Source organism: Sus scrofa, chromosome 1, assembly GCF_054392235.1.
Source record: "Sus scrofa isolate SSC_HxYL_T2T_F1_AM1 chromosome 1, Sscrofa_HxYL_maternal_Yorkshire_Landrace_v2.0, whole genome shotgun sequence".
Lineage (NCBI taxonomy): Eukaryota > Metazoa > Chordata > Mammalia > Artiodactyla > Suidae > Sus > Sus scrofa.
The window spans coordinates 287913530-287926422 of NC_139383.1; the positions used below are offsets into that span (position 1 = coordinate 287913530).

The 12893-nt window shown below is 63.9% G+C and overlaps 1 protein-coding gene across 3 annotated transcripts; it reads left to right on the top strand.

Annotated features, from left to right (window-relative positions):
- The first annotated feature begins 1597 nt into the window (after positions 1-1597).
- PPP1R26 (protein phosphatase 1 regulatory subunit 26) lies at positions 1598-9207 on the top strand. Of its 3 annotated transcripts, none has more exons than XM_021081056.2 (2): positions 1598-1664; positions 4605-9207. In XM_021081056.2, exon 2 carries the CDS (start codon positions 5042-5044, stop codon positions 8552-8554), a length of 3513 nt encoding a protein of 1170 aa, XP_020936715.2. In that variant the 5' UTR covers positions 1598-1664; positions 4605-5041; the 3' UTR covers positions 8555-9207. The 3 variants fall into 3 exon arrangements, with proteins under 3 accessions (XP_020936715.2, XP_005660602.3, XP_005660603.3); XM_005660545.4 differs by lacking the exon at positions 1598-1664 and adding an exon at positions 1995-2861; XM_005660546.4 differs by lacking the exon at positions 1598-1664 and adding an exon at positions 1998-2308.
- The last annotated feature ends 3686 nt before the right edge of the window (positions 9208-12893 follow it).

Below are 12893 nucleotides of genomic sequence, written 5' to 3' on the forward strand. Positions count from 1 at the left end.
CTTCCATATGTCGCGGGTGCGGCCCTAAAAGACAAAAACTGGGGAAAACATGCCAAAATATGTATAGTCCTCATTTCTGGGTCGTTAGGTTATTGATTCGATACATTGCCCCAAACTTTTGGTACTGAAGGAGTATTACTCTTGTAATGAGAAGGTTCTGTTTTTGAAAACAATTCTCTAAACCATTAATACAATGTTTTAATGAGATTTTTTTCTTTGACACTTGGCCCTAAATCCCCCAGGTTAATAAGACTAGGAAGCGCCCCCTTCTCATTCACGGAGACAACAGCCTCTGATTTTTTTTTATCCTGTCCAACTTCTGGCACTTTCTAGAAAGGGCCAGTAGGAATGGACAGAAAGACAGCATCGTGTCTTGATCTCGACCTGCGCCTGCCACCGGTCATGCTCCATCCCCACCAGCCCTGGGACCAGAGAGGCCCTGGGCGAAGATCTCTGGACTGTTCGAGAGATCCAACAACACTGGAAGGACCTTCAGGGCCAGAGGGTCACTGCAGCGCCGGGAAGTAGAAGCCCACGTGCAGTCCAGGGCGAGTTCCTGGAAAACCGAGCTCCCTCCCCATCTGCCAAACAGGTCTGACGTCCAGGGCAGGGGTGTTTTTAACATCTGTGTGCTCTTACTGGAAGCGGGCTGCAGGGGCTCCAGCCTCCAGCCCAGCCTCCCCAGGCCAGGCCCAGGGTCCGCACACATCCAGAAGCTCAGCGACCATGTCCCAGTGACAGGGCTGCAATCCCGGGAGCCAGGCTGCTCTGAAGTCCTGGGCTTCCATGACACATGAGGACTGAAACCTGCTTGCAGGCTTCCCTGAAGACCGTGGCCCTGGGCAGGTTGGTTGCCTATTCTCAGCAGGGGGCTCCTTACCCCCAAGTTTAGGGGGAGGCAGGAAGTGTAGACACACAGCTGTCCGCAAAGGCCTGGGCAGCCTTTCCGGAGAGAAAGCGGCCTCGGAGCACGGAGCTTGGGGTGTGGGGGCAGGGGCTGTCGGCAGAAGGACCCGCTGCTTGCGGGGAGCCAGACGTGAGCTCCCGGCAGGTTTAAGGCAAGAAACCACCTCCGCCAACCTGGACGAGGAGGAACGAGGAGGCCGGGTGCCAGGCGCACGGCGGGGCGGACACGGGACACGCAGGAGCTTCCAGACGCAGGGCAGCTGGTGCTCACGGCTACACCATCCACGAGGAAGCGGCCCGTCCCTGCGCTCCCGGTGGCCCGAGCTTCCCACGGGGGGCCTCGGAGGCAGGGCACTGCCTGCCCACGCGGCCACTTCCGCGGCGCGCGCCCGCCGCGCCGGGCAGCCGGGGGTCCCGGCGACAGTGGTCCTCAGCGCCGGGAGCGGGGCTGGGGGCGGGACGGCGCGCCGACGACTCACCCCCACGGCCCCCGGCGCCTCTCCCGGGCCGGCAGAGCCCGGGGAGGGGTGGGGCGTCTCCCCAGGCTCGGGCCGCCTCCCGGCTGGGCGGGCGCGGGGGCGGCGCGCGGCGGCGCCCGCGGCTCCTCCGCAGCGCGGCCGGCAGGTGGGCGCGCGCTCGCCGGGCGGGGGTCCGGCCGGGCCGCGCGCCTCCCCCGGAACTCGGCCGTGCCATTCCCATGATGCCCAGCCACCGGGCACGGCTTCCGGAGCGCGGCCGCCGCCGCCCCGCTGCCGCCGGTAGGTCCGGGGAGGGGGCTGCGGGGCCCGCCCCGCCCCGCGCGCGCGCGCCCCGCCCTCCCGCGCGCCCCCGGCGCCGGCGGCCCGGCCCCTCCGCGCCGGGACCCCGCCGCCGCCGCTGCCGCCTCGGGACGCGGCGCGCGGGGCGGGGGGCCGGGCCGGAGGGCGGGCGTGCAGGCCGCGGCGCCGGGCTGCCGGCCGGGGAAGGGGCCGCGGCGGGCGGGGCGGGCGCGGCCGGGCGCGGGGTGCGGAGCTGCCCGCGCGGGGATCGCGGCCCCAGAGGCGGCTCCGGGCCGCGGCTCCCGCCTGCGCGCGCCCGCGTCGCTCGGAGCCGGCGGGGCGCGGGGCCCAGGTGAGGCGCAGGTGAGGGCCCGCGGCGGCCGGGCCTCCGGCCTGGCGGCCGCCCGCCCCGAACGCGGCCGAGGCCCTGCTCCGGGCCGCCTGCCGAGATCGCGCCCTGCGCCGGCGCCCGCGCCGCTTCCGGCAGGGTCCCGGGGCCCCCGGTCGGCCTCTCGCCGCGGAGCCCGCGGAGCCCGGAACGGAGCCCGGGGCGCAGCCCGGCGTGGAGGCCTGACCCCTTCCGAGCCAGAGACCAGGTCGCCGCTCCGGCCGCAGGGATCGCTGTGGCGGAGGCCGCGCCGGGGGTGAGCGCCGAGCCTGTGCCCCGGAGTGGGAGGGCAGGGCAGGCTCCGCCGCTCCACCGCCCCGCCGGAGGGTCTCGCCTTGCCTCCAGCTCCCGGGGCACAGGCAGTGGCCCTGCCGCTCTGCTGGGAAGACGTCCTTGGGGTATGGTGAGGTCTCACCTCTGGCAGGCCTGCCCGATTTAGGCCCGGCCCTCCCGGAGAGCCCAGAGCTTCACCTCCCCGGCCCTGGGGAAAGCCCACCTGGGAGGCTGGAGCGGGAGGTGCGCAGGGGGACCACGGGCTGACAGCAGCAGGGGCTCTGACCTCCTGGAGGGTGGTTTCTGGACTGAGAAGAGGCCCACGAGCCCCCTTCCACTTTTCACATGGTGGCACCTCAGGGGTTTGGGGCAGGCTGGCAGTTGGACAAAGCAGGAGCCCCTGGCTTCAGCTCACAGTCGCTCCAAGTCCACTTTAGGGGAGTTTTCCAGAATGATTCATCTCTCGCGGATGGTTTTAAAGCCACAAGCTGTTGCTGGAGACGCCGTGTGGATTTTTAACCTCATTCTTGCACTAGGTAATCTGACAGTTCAGAAAACAGTTCACGAGGCGTCCGAGCCCTCTACGGTCCTGTCCGAGCTGTGGACGGGGTCCCCATGCTTGGCAGAGGTGGCGTTTCCCCTTCCAGCTGCTCCGCTCCCTGGAACAGAAAGCACGGCCGCCCTGTGGGCTCGGGCTCCTTCCAGGGCCCAAGCTTGTCTTGCTATCTCTGTGCTTTGGCAGCTTGACCAAGGAGCAAGGAATGTGGGCACAGGGCAGAAAACGAGCCCTCCCCCCGCCCCCAACTGGTGGTCCCCACTGCCCTTGGCCTCAGGGAGTCTCCGGGGGGGGGGGGTGTCTGGGAGAGGTCCCAGGGAATGTCACGGGCCCCCAGACTCTCAGAACTGCCACCTAGCTTCACGTGCTCGCCCGTCCCATCCGGCAGTATCAGACCTGTGGCCCGAGACTTGGACATAAGTTGTAGTTAATTGTGTCTGGCCTCAGGGTAAGTTCTTCCAAAATTTGGCGTGGAGCCCCTAAATGGGTGCTCTGTCTTTTCCCCTCAACGTGGCCTCGCTGTACGTTCAGCGTCCGAGTGAGGTCTCTGAGTCTCTTTAATCCTGGCAGTCGGAGGTCCGTCTAAAGCGTGGGCTCGGGCTGCTGTGGCCCGTCCGCGGAGGAGCGAGGACCCAGTCCCTGACCCAGCACACCGCCGATCGGCCAGGGCCAAGGACTTCCTTCGGAATCAGCGGCGGCCTCTGGCGCATCGCTGGTCCCACCTGCCTGGGCACGTCTGTGCCCAGGCGGCCTGGCCAGGCCGTCTTGAAAAGGACCCCGTGTGTAAACACAGGATTCTCCGCTTGTCAGGAAGGAAGCTCGGTGGCGAAGGGTCTGTGTCCGAATCCAGGCGAACACACAGGCCACTTGCCGGCCACGGGCCGAGGCTGCAGGGCCCGAGGCACCGCTTTGCCTTCGAACGTGGACTTCCCTGTTTCCGCGCCTGCTGCCGAGCGCGCCTCTCGCATCTCGGCTGCTTTGCCTTCCAGTCTAGGGGATCGGGAGGGGTCGGAGTCGTGTTAAGAATTGGTAGTTACCTGATCAGTTTGAGTCTTTCTAATGGGCTGTGTGCCGGCTCTTAGGCTCCTCTCCGCGGCGGTGCCCCTGGGCCTTTAGTGTAGAGGCTGTTGTGAGCAGGCTTCAGAGCGCTCCCAAGCCCGGCCCAGGGGTTCTGCCGACCCAGTCCCGTCTGGTCTGAGCTACGAAAGTGTGGAGAGACCACACAGGATGAATAAAGGGTGTGCGTCTGTGTTTGGGACAGCGTCCGTGCTAATTAGCTAAAGACAACGATACGACTGCAGGAGGTGATCAGACAGACAGACAGTGAGGTTTTCCAACAGAAAGGCTTAGTGGTAGAATCACTCTAAAGGGGTCTGGGCAGGAGTTGCCGGCGCGGCATAGGGGAAACGAACCCGGCTAGGAACCGGGAGGGGGCGGGTTCCCTCCCTGGGCTCGCTCAGTGGGTTGAGGATCTGGCGTGGCCGTGAGCTGTGGTGTCGGTCACAGACGCGGCTTGGATCCCGCGTGGCTGTGGCTGTGGTGGAGGCCGGCAGCTGTGGCTCCAACTGGACCTGTGGCCTGGGAACCTCCCCAGGCCGCAGGTGCACCCTAAAAAGCAAAAAAAAAAGAGAGAGAGAGAGAGAGCGAGAAAGCAAAAATAAAAATAAATGTGTCTGGGCAGATAATGTTTGAATGGCTCACCTTACACAACTTCTCATTTCAGGAGCTGCTGGTTCGAGACAAGCCCAGACATCCCGGGGACACGGCCCTGAGCCTGGATTCACACCTGTCAGCCTCTCCCACCTGCAGAGGAGCGTCTGAGCCCTAAGCTCATTGGCAGCGCCTGGCGACTTTGAGGGGGAGATGCAGCTCCTGTTCCTTCACGGAGGCAATGGACAGAGGGACCAGGAGGGGACATGCGAGCCGGCAGCATTTTCCCCGGAACCTGCGCAGCCATCCTCCCTGTACCGCTGCGGCAGCTGAGGCCCCGAGGCGTGAGCGACTGGCCTGGGGGCCCAAGGCCAGCGGGACGCTCCCCAGGCCTGTTTCTCGGCGGCCCCGGGCCACAGCCCGGCCACGGCCCCAGCGCGCCGGATCCTCCAGCATGTGAAGCAGGCAGAGAAGCCGGGTGCCACCTCTCTGCCCGTCCCGTCTGCTAGGATGTTTCTCATGAACGCCCCTCCTGTGCTCGCCCTGCAGTCCAAATGGGAGGCCTTCGGCCAGCCCGCGAGCTGTAGGTTCCCCCGATGCTTCTCGGAGCCGAAAGAGGGCATCGCGAGAGCGGCGGTGAGCGCCAAGGTGCACATGGTCATCAGCACGCTTCAGGGCAACGGCGCCGCTCTGGGCATGAGCGGCGAGCATGCCCGGCAGAGGAGCCAGAGGGCAGAGAGAGGCCACGGCGCCAGGCTGGCCGCCAGCCCCGCCTTTGCTGCCTGTGGTCTTGCTGGTTTGGACCCCAAGCGGGAGGAGGGGGCCTCAGACCTTGGCCCCCTGGTGCTGGATTCGGACAGCGACGACTCCGTGGACCGGGACATCGAGCAAGCCATCCAGGAGTACCTGAAGGCCAAGAGCGGAGCCGCCCCAGCGCCCGGGGCCGCAGACGGGGCCGGTGGGTGCAAATCAGAGCCGCCTCCGAGCAGCACTCCGGCTGCCCTCTGTGCCCCCAGCCTTGCAGCTGGCTCTCGCGGTGTCCCCAGCAGCCGGAGGAGGGCCGGTGAGGACCGGGGCTCCGCCTCCCCGGTCAGCGTGAGCAGTGACGACTCCTTCGAGCAGAGCATCCGAGCCGAGATCGAACAGTTCCTGAGCGAGAAAAGGCAGCACGAAACCCAAAAATGCGACCTCCCCGCCGACAGAAAACCAGACGCCAGCAACAGCTTGGCCAAAGCGGCGTGCAGGTCCGGCAGAGAGCCGACGGGCAAGGCACAGCGGCAGGACCCGGCAGGCGCCTGCAAGGAGTTTGTCTTCCGGAAGCCTCCCAGGTCCGCAAAGGCCAGTGCGCAGCCCAGAGGCCCCAGGTCCAAGGTCACCGGCGAACCCCCCGCCATCGCAGGCCGCCCCGCAGAAGCAGCCCCGAGCAGAGGTGGGGGCCGGAGGGGCGCCGGCCCCGGGAGGCGGGGGAGGCGAGTCCGGAGCGCCACCCCCGTGCGCGAGGCAGCCGACTCCAGCAGTGACGACGGCATCGAGGAGGCCATCCAGCTGTACCAGCTGGAGAAGAGGAAGGAAGCCGCTGGGGACCTGCCGCAGAGGTCCCCGCCCGGGGAGGAGAAGGGGCCCGGGCCCCCTGCACACAGCGCCAGCCTCTGCGCACGAAGCGCCTGGCCTGAAGCCCACGGCAAAGCCCCCAGCAGGAAGAAGCCTCCGGCCCTCAAGGCTGCAGACCTGAGCCCGGATGGCCCGGACCCCGACCAAGCTGCCCAGCTTCCCAAGGAAACCACAGCTCCCGCACCTCCAGGAAACACAACGGCCAACAGCGGGCGTGCTGACCGGTCCCCGTGCCGGGCGGACACGTCCGCCGAGCTGATGTGCGCCGAAGCCATCCTGGACATTTCCAAAACGATCCCGCCGGCTCCCCTGGAAGGCGGCGACCGGGCCCTGCCCGCCAGCCCGCTCCTCTCTCCCCCAAACGTGCCCTCCCGCTCTGACGGCGACAGCAGCTCTGTGGACAGTGACGACAGCATCGAGCAGGAGATCCGGACGTTCTTGGCCCTGAAGGCGCAGTCGGGGAGTTTGCTGGCCAGAGCGGACCCCTGCCCACCGCCCGCCCAGAGCCCCCTGCCCTCGCCCGGCCTCAGGGCCCCCGCTAAAACGCCAGACCTGGCGCTGAGCTGCAAGAGGAAACGCGGAGGCAGCGGCCACGCTGTGCGACCTTGCGCACCCAAGCGGACCAGAGAGACGGCGGTGGTGCCGGAGGGTGCCCAGGACGCCGACCGAGGCCTGGGGAGAGCCAGCGAGACCCCCGCGAGGGAGGGTGAGACCCAGGGCCAGCCTGTCCCTGGCAGGACGGGCGTGCTGGGCCCTGAACACGTTCCCGCAGACACGCAGGGGGCCGTGTCCCCAGGCCCCGGGAAGGTGGCCGAGGCAAGGCCCAGGGACGAGAAGGAGAGCTCCGAGGATAAGAGCAGCTCGCTGGACAGTGACGAGGACCTGGACACTGCCATTAAGGACTTGCTGCGGTCCAAGCGGAGGCTCCGGAAGCGGTGCAGGGACCCCAGGGCCGGCTGCAAGAAGAAAGTCAGGTTCAGCACCACGGAGACACAGTTCTTGGATAAAGTCGGGGCTTTCCAGAAAGACTGGCGAGACCGAAGCCCACACTTGCTGAAAAGCTGCCTCTCCAAGTCCAGAAAAGAGGGGGGGAGGCCGAAGCCGGATGGCACCACGGCCGAGGACGGGTCCCCAGCTCTCCGGCCCAGGGACAGAGCCGCAGGAGGGAGCCTCTTCTCCAGTGAAACGTCCGCCGGTGACCCTCCCAGTCCAGCCCCAAGCGCCAGTTCCCTTTCTGGCGACACGAGTTCCGTGGACAGTGATGACAGCATCGAGCTGGAGATCAGGAAGTTTTTGGCCGAAAAGGCCAAGGAGTCCGTGAGTGGATTAGAAATTCAGGGAGGGGGCCCGGGCGCTCTCGGGACCGGGAGCACGGCCAGGCCGGAGCTGCCGGGCCGGAAAGTGCCACCCCCCAGCCCGGCCCTCCCGCCCGGTTTGTCCACACGGAGCCAGAGGGGCAGGGGGCCCTCGCAGCCGGCTGAGGGACCGAGGGGCCTGGGGAGAGCCTTCCCCCTGGGCGGGAGGAGCAGCCCCCGGGCCGAGCAGGCCTGCCTCCCCGCAGCCCTGGCCAGATGTGAGCTGGCGCCGCCCAGGAGCGTCAGTGGGGCCGTGTCTGCCAAGGGGTTACCAGCCGGCAGGAGGAACGCCCACGCGCCCAAGGACCAGAGCCCCCGGGGGACCGAGCCTGCCTCCAGGGAAAGTGCTTTTGGTCAGCTGCCCAGCTGCACAGAAGCTGGCACCCGGGCAGGGAGCCAGAGCTCGCTGGCGGGGGCCCTGGGCACCGAGCGGGATGGGGGACCCCGGCCTGGCCTCGCGCTGCCCTGGAGTGACTTCGCCCCCCAGAGCCGGCTGCCGAGCCCGTGGGCCCTGAGCTCGGAGGGCAGGGACGCAGCATGGAAGGGGGGTGCTCTGGGGGCGCCGAGAGACACGGGGGCGGAGGGCCAGGCGCGGGGCTCGGCCAGCCTCGTGACGGACCCCAGGAGAGGCCTGCCCTTCGCCGGCTTCTCGCCGCTGCTCCCCTCGCAGCTGTTTCACTTTGGCAAGAGCGTCTCCTGGGGGGGCAAGCAGGCCGGCCTCTTCAGCGCCCCCCTGAGCCTGCCCCTGCCGGGCCCGGCCTTCCCGGCCTTCCGGGGGGCCCCCGCCGGCCATGGCCCCGTGTTTGGAAGCTCACACCTGCTCGTGAAGGACAGTGGCCACTGGCCGCCCAGGAAGCCCCGGGCGGGGCTCGGGCTGCACGACAGGAGGCACTCGGGGTCCGAGGACAGCGTCTTGGACCTGAGGTTCGGGCGGAGGGGGCGAGACAGAGACGACGAGGACCAGGAGGCCCTGGGCAGCGACGCCAGTGAGTTCAGCGACACCTCGGTGGAGGAGGGCGGCGGCCCAGTGGCCAAGGGCCCCGTCCTGCAGCTGTGAGTGCGCCGGTGGGCATGGGCGTGTGACACGCCCTGTACAGCCTGTATATTTGTACACTAACGCGAAACAATGTTTTTATTTAACAGACGTGTCCCAGTAAATATGATTTTTGTAGCTTTTTTGTAAATTATTTAAAGTGCTGTACAAAAGTATTTTTGAGCAAATCCCATCATTCCGTTTCGTAGGGCGTCCCCCTTACAGGTTTCGTCATCTCCACACATGTCTTAGATCAGCAGACGCTTGGTTCCGACCGCCCTGGCCCTTTAGGGTTGATGCTGGTGGCCGCGGCCAGTGGTGGCCGCAGTTCACGCCTGGGGAAGGCGGCCGCTGGGGGCCTCCCTGCGACTCACAGGAGTGCCCAGCCGTCCGTGTTGGGGCCCCGCGGGACAGGACTCGTGGTGTAAAAGAGCCCCTGGCCCTGGGAGGCCCAGGCGTGACTTCTGAATACCGTGGACACAGCCTTCGTTCGGAAAAGCGTTTCAAAGCACAAAGGCCAGCGAGCCAACTGGCCGTCCCAGTTGCATGTAGAAATTGCCAGTGAGCTCTCGAGGCAGGTCACCAGTTCCCCCCTGAAGCCTGTGTTGTTTAATGTCCAGTCCTGTTCAATTATGACATGATTCTAACAGCTCAATAAACCTCTTTTTTATACGGGAGCTGCGGTTGTTCGTTTTTAATCACGGCTCTAAGAGGTAAGAGCCAGCCCCCGGGGGTTTGTAATGTCCTTGTCCCGGAAGTTCCCGCCGTGGCTCAGCTGGTTAGGAACCCAACTAATATCCCTGAGGACACAGGTTCGATCCCTGACCTCGCTTAGTGGGTTAAGGATCCATCATGGCCGTGAGCCACCGTGTAGGTCACAGACATGGCTCGGATCTGGTGCGGCTGTGGCTGTGCTGTAGGCTAGAGGCTGCCGCTCGGATTCAACCCCTAGCCTGGGAACTTCCATATGCTGTGGGTGCGGCCCTAAAAACAAAATAAAACAAATGTCCTTGCCCTGATCCGTGCGAGTGAAGGGACTGCAGCTGCTGCCTGGGCTGTGGTGCCCAGACTCCTGAGGTCCAAGGACAAAGCCCAGCGCCTTCTGGGAACTGGGCTTGTCAAGGCTGCGCTCCAGCAGCGGGCAGGCGGGGCCCGTCCCCTCCCCATGCTCTCCGAATGTCCAGGCCGGGTGATGGTGCCATGTGGAACGGAGGAGAGCGTGGCACCCTGTGCCTCCTGCTCTGAGGCTGCCGCGGGGCACACGCGGGGCTGGGCACTGATATTGACGCGTGCCCATCCTCCAGCATTCACCTGCTGCCCACAGGCTTTCACCTGCCGCCTGGAGGGCCCAGCTCACTGTTGCAGTTCAGCCACAATTTGACTGGAGCAGGATTTACTTGGCAGCTGAAATTAGTCATTATTTGAACGTGCAAGTGAATTTGTTCCACGTTGTGTGCTCCTGGGTTTTAGCAGGAGTTCACATCTGTACCCAAAGACGGACGTGTGCCCACCGCCACAGTCGGTGTCTGCAGGGTCAGACGCCGTGATGAGCAGGCCCCGTGGCCCCCGGCGTGGTGTGTGTTTGATGTTTCCATGGTCCAGTATTCATTCACCTACATGCTTCCAGGAAAAACAATTCGTTAATCCATGCTTTAAATTCTACTTAGTTTTTAAGGCGGGCTTTTAACACTTGAAAACAAAATCAGCTTATTTTGTATATAAGCCCCGGGTCTGTTTAATGCTATTAAGTCAAGCCCCGTTCACAAGCCAGTTTACCAGTCTGTCCTCTGTGGGGTGGCCTTTCAGGACGTTAACCTGCGTTGGCATGCGAACCCAGCGTCTGGGACTGTCAGTGTCCCACCTGTGCAGGTTCAGCCCCAGGCACCTCTCCGCTCCGGTGGCCCATCCCCCTCCCCCCCAGACCCTCACACCTTCCCCTCTCCTGCCCTCCCAGCCCTGTTCTGTGTGCCTACTGGGCAGGACTGGCCATGCCTGGCTGCCAGAATCTGGACACACACGTGATTGTTGCAGACAAGCCATGCTGCGTGGAAGCCCCTTCCGTGTCCCGCGTCCTAGGTCAGCTCTGGCGCACGCTGGAGCCCATGTCGGCTTTCCCTCTGGACCTTCAGGAAAAGGGGCTGCAGTGCAGGCAGATGGGACTGCTTGTCCAGAAGTGATGACTGGCTGTACGTGTGCAGCCCTGGTCCAGCTCCTCCACTCACCCGGGCCCGAGCAGGCGCCCGTGCGCAGCTGCATCCTGGGAGCTGCGGCCAGAGCTGGCAGATGCTTATAGAAAGTCTCCAGGGGGTTGTGTCACCAAATCGAGCTATAATTTTTCTTCTTCTTCTTCTTTTTTTTTTTTTTAGGGCCACACCTGCGGCATATGGAGGTTCCCAGGCCAGGGGTCCAATCGGAGCTGTAGCTGCCAGCCTACACCACAGCCACAGCAATTCAGATCTGAGCCGCGTCTGCGACTGCCACCACAGCTCACGGCCATGCCGGATCCCTAACCCACGAGTGAAGCCAGGGATCGAACCTGCATCCTCATGGATGCCAGTTGGGTTCATGAACCACTGAGCCACGATGGGAGCTCCCAAGCTGCAATCATTAAGACCCACAGAGGAGTCCAACGCAAAGAGCCCCCCCTGGTGTCCCACGGAGTGGGGGAGGGGCACGTCTACACCCTGGGGCCACAGGTTCATTTCACTTAATGCAGAGAAGGGGAGAGACCCAACTCGTGAATGTCCAGTGCTCCGGGGTAGTCACCCTGGGGTCCGCTGTCTCTGCAGGAATTGCCCCCTTTCCCGGGAGGAACGGGTGTCAGGTCCCAGCAGCATAGGGATTGGGGGAGGGGGTTTGGAGGTCATCCAGAGGTCATCCGGAGGTCTGGTTTGACGTCCAGCACCCAGGTTCTCCTCGCCGTAGAGGAAGAGGGTCTTCCTAGGGAGGGGTCACTCCCGCTCGCTCTCTTGCTCAGAGTCTGAATTGTCAGCCAGCTTCTCCAAGCTGAGATCCACGCACCGTGGGAAGCCAGGCACCGAGTTTGAACACTAGCATTTTATCTGCTCTTATAAAAAGTACTGCCACCCTGATGCCCGCTCCCCAAAGTGCACGTGGGGCCTGGGGGGGGGGCCGCTGGGGGGACAGCGCCAGGCCCCCCAGCCGGGTCTGCAAAGCGCAGCGGGCTCATCCCCGCGCGCCTGCCCGGGACGGGAAGTGGTCGGCTCTTTGCAGAATCTCTGGGGTTCCTAGTATTTTGCTGCACACTGGAGATTCCTCCCCCCAATATCAACATATTTTATAATGTAGCTGAAGCCATTTATTCTCCTCGACTGCAAAGAAAAGATTAGATGTCACTGAGGAAGACACACAAATGAAAAATAAACTTTTTTTTTTTTCAGGGCCGCGCCCACAGTATATGGAAGTATACCTGTAGGTATACAGAATCAGAGGCACTGAATCACAGCTACAGCTGCCGGTCTACACCACAGCCACAGCAATGAGGGATCCAAGCCGCATCTGGGACCTGTCCCACAACTGACGGCAACGCTGGATCCTTAAACTGAGTGAGGCCAGGGATCAAACCCGCATCCTCATGGATGCTAGTCGGGTTCTTCACCTGCTGAGCCATGACGGGAAGGAACTCCGAAAATATGCTTTAGAATAAGAAGTTACTGGTTCCAGGCCAACTCCGTAGCTAAATTAAGCAAGGAGCAAAGTGGTATGAAAAGCCGTCGGTGTTTCTTTTCAGGGCGGAATTAAAAGGCGGGATAAAGCCAACACCTGCTCGTGGATGGAGAGCGGCTTCCCGGGACCGGCGTGCAGCTGTGAATCTTCCGTGGAAACTGGGTTTTGGTTCTCTAAGTATTTGAATCACCCTCTCTGCAACTGTTCTGATGGGAGCTTCTGTTTTGAAAGAACTCAGGACAAAGGGCAGAAGGAGGACAGGTGTCGCTCTCTTTCCACTGTGGGACCAGCCCGTTCTGCGTGCGGCCACCGCGGACGGAAGGCACGTCCGCGCCGTATTCCGTGAGGCCTGGCAACCTGCTCTTCCGCTCCCGGGACACGTGCAGGCGGCCGTGTGAAAATACGTTTAAAAAGGTAAAGGTCACGATGGCGCTAAGACACTGGCGTCCCGCGCGCCTTGTGCAAACATGTAGGAAGTTGGGGCCATTCTTCGGGGTCAGGCGCTGATGACCTGTCCCCTCCCAGGGGACCCCCCCCGCCATGGTGGGTTCAAGCCCAGGGCCGGGCATCGCCTCTGGACCCCAATGTTCCCACCCAGAGATGGGGGACAGGAAGAGCTGCCCCAGGCATGAGCGGCGGAAGAGGTGAGGCTGTCAACGTCCCTTGAACACACCGG

What these genes read in the sequence shown, in the direction of transcription:
- PPP1R26 (XM_021081056.2), top strand. Translation starts at nt 5,042, where the DNA reads ATGTTTCTCATGAACGCCCCTCCTGTGCTCGCCCTGCAGTCCAAATGG.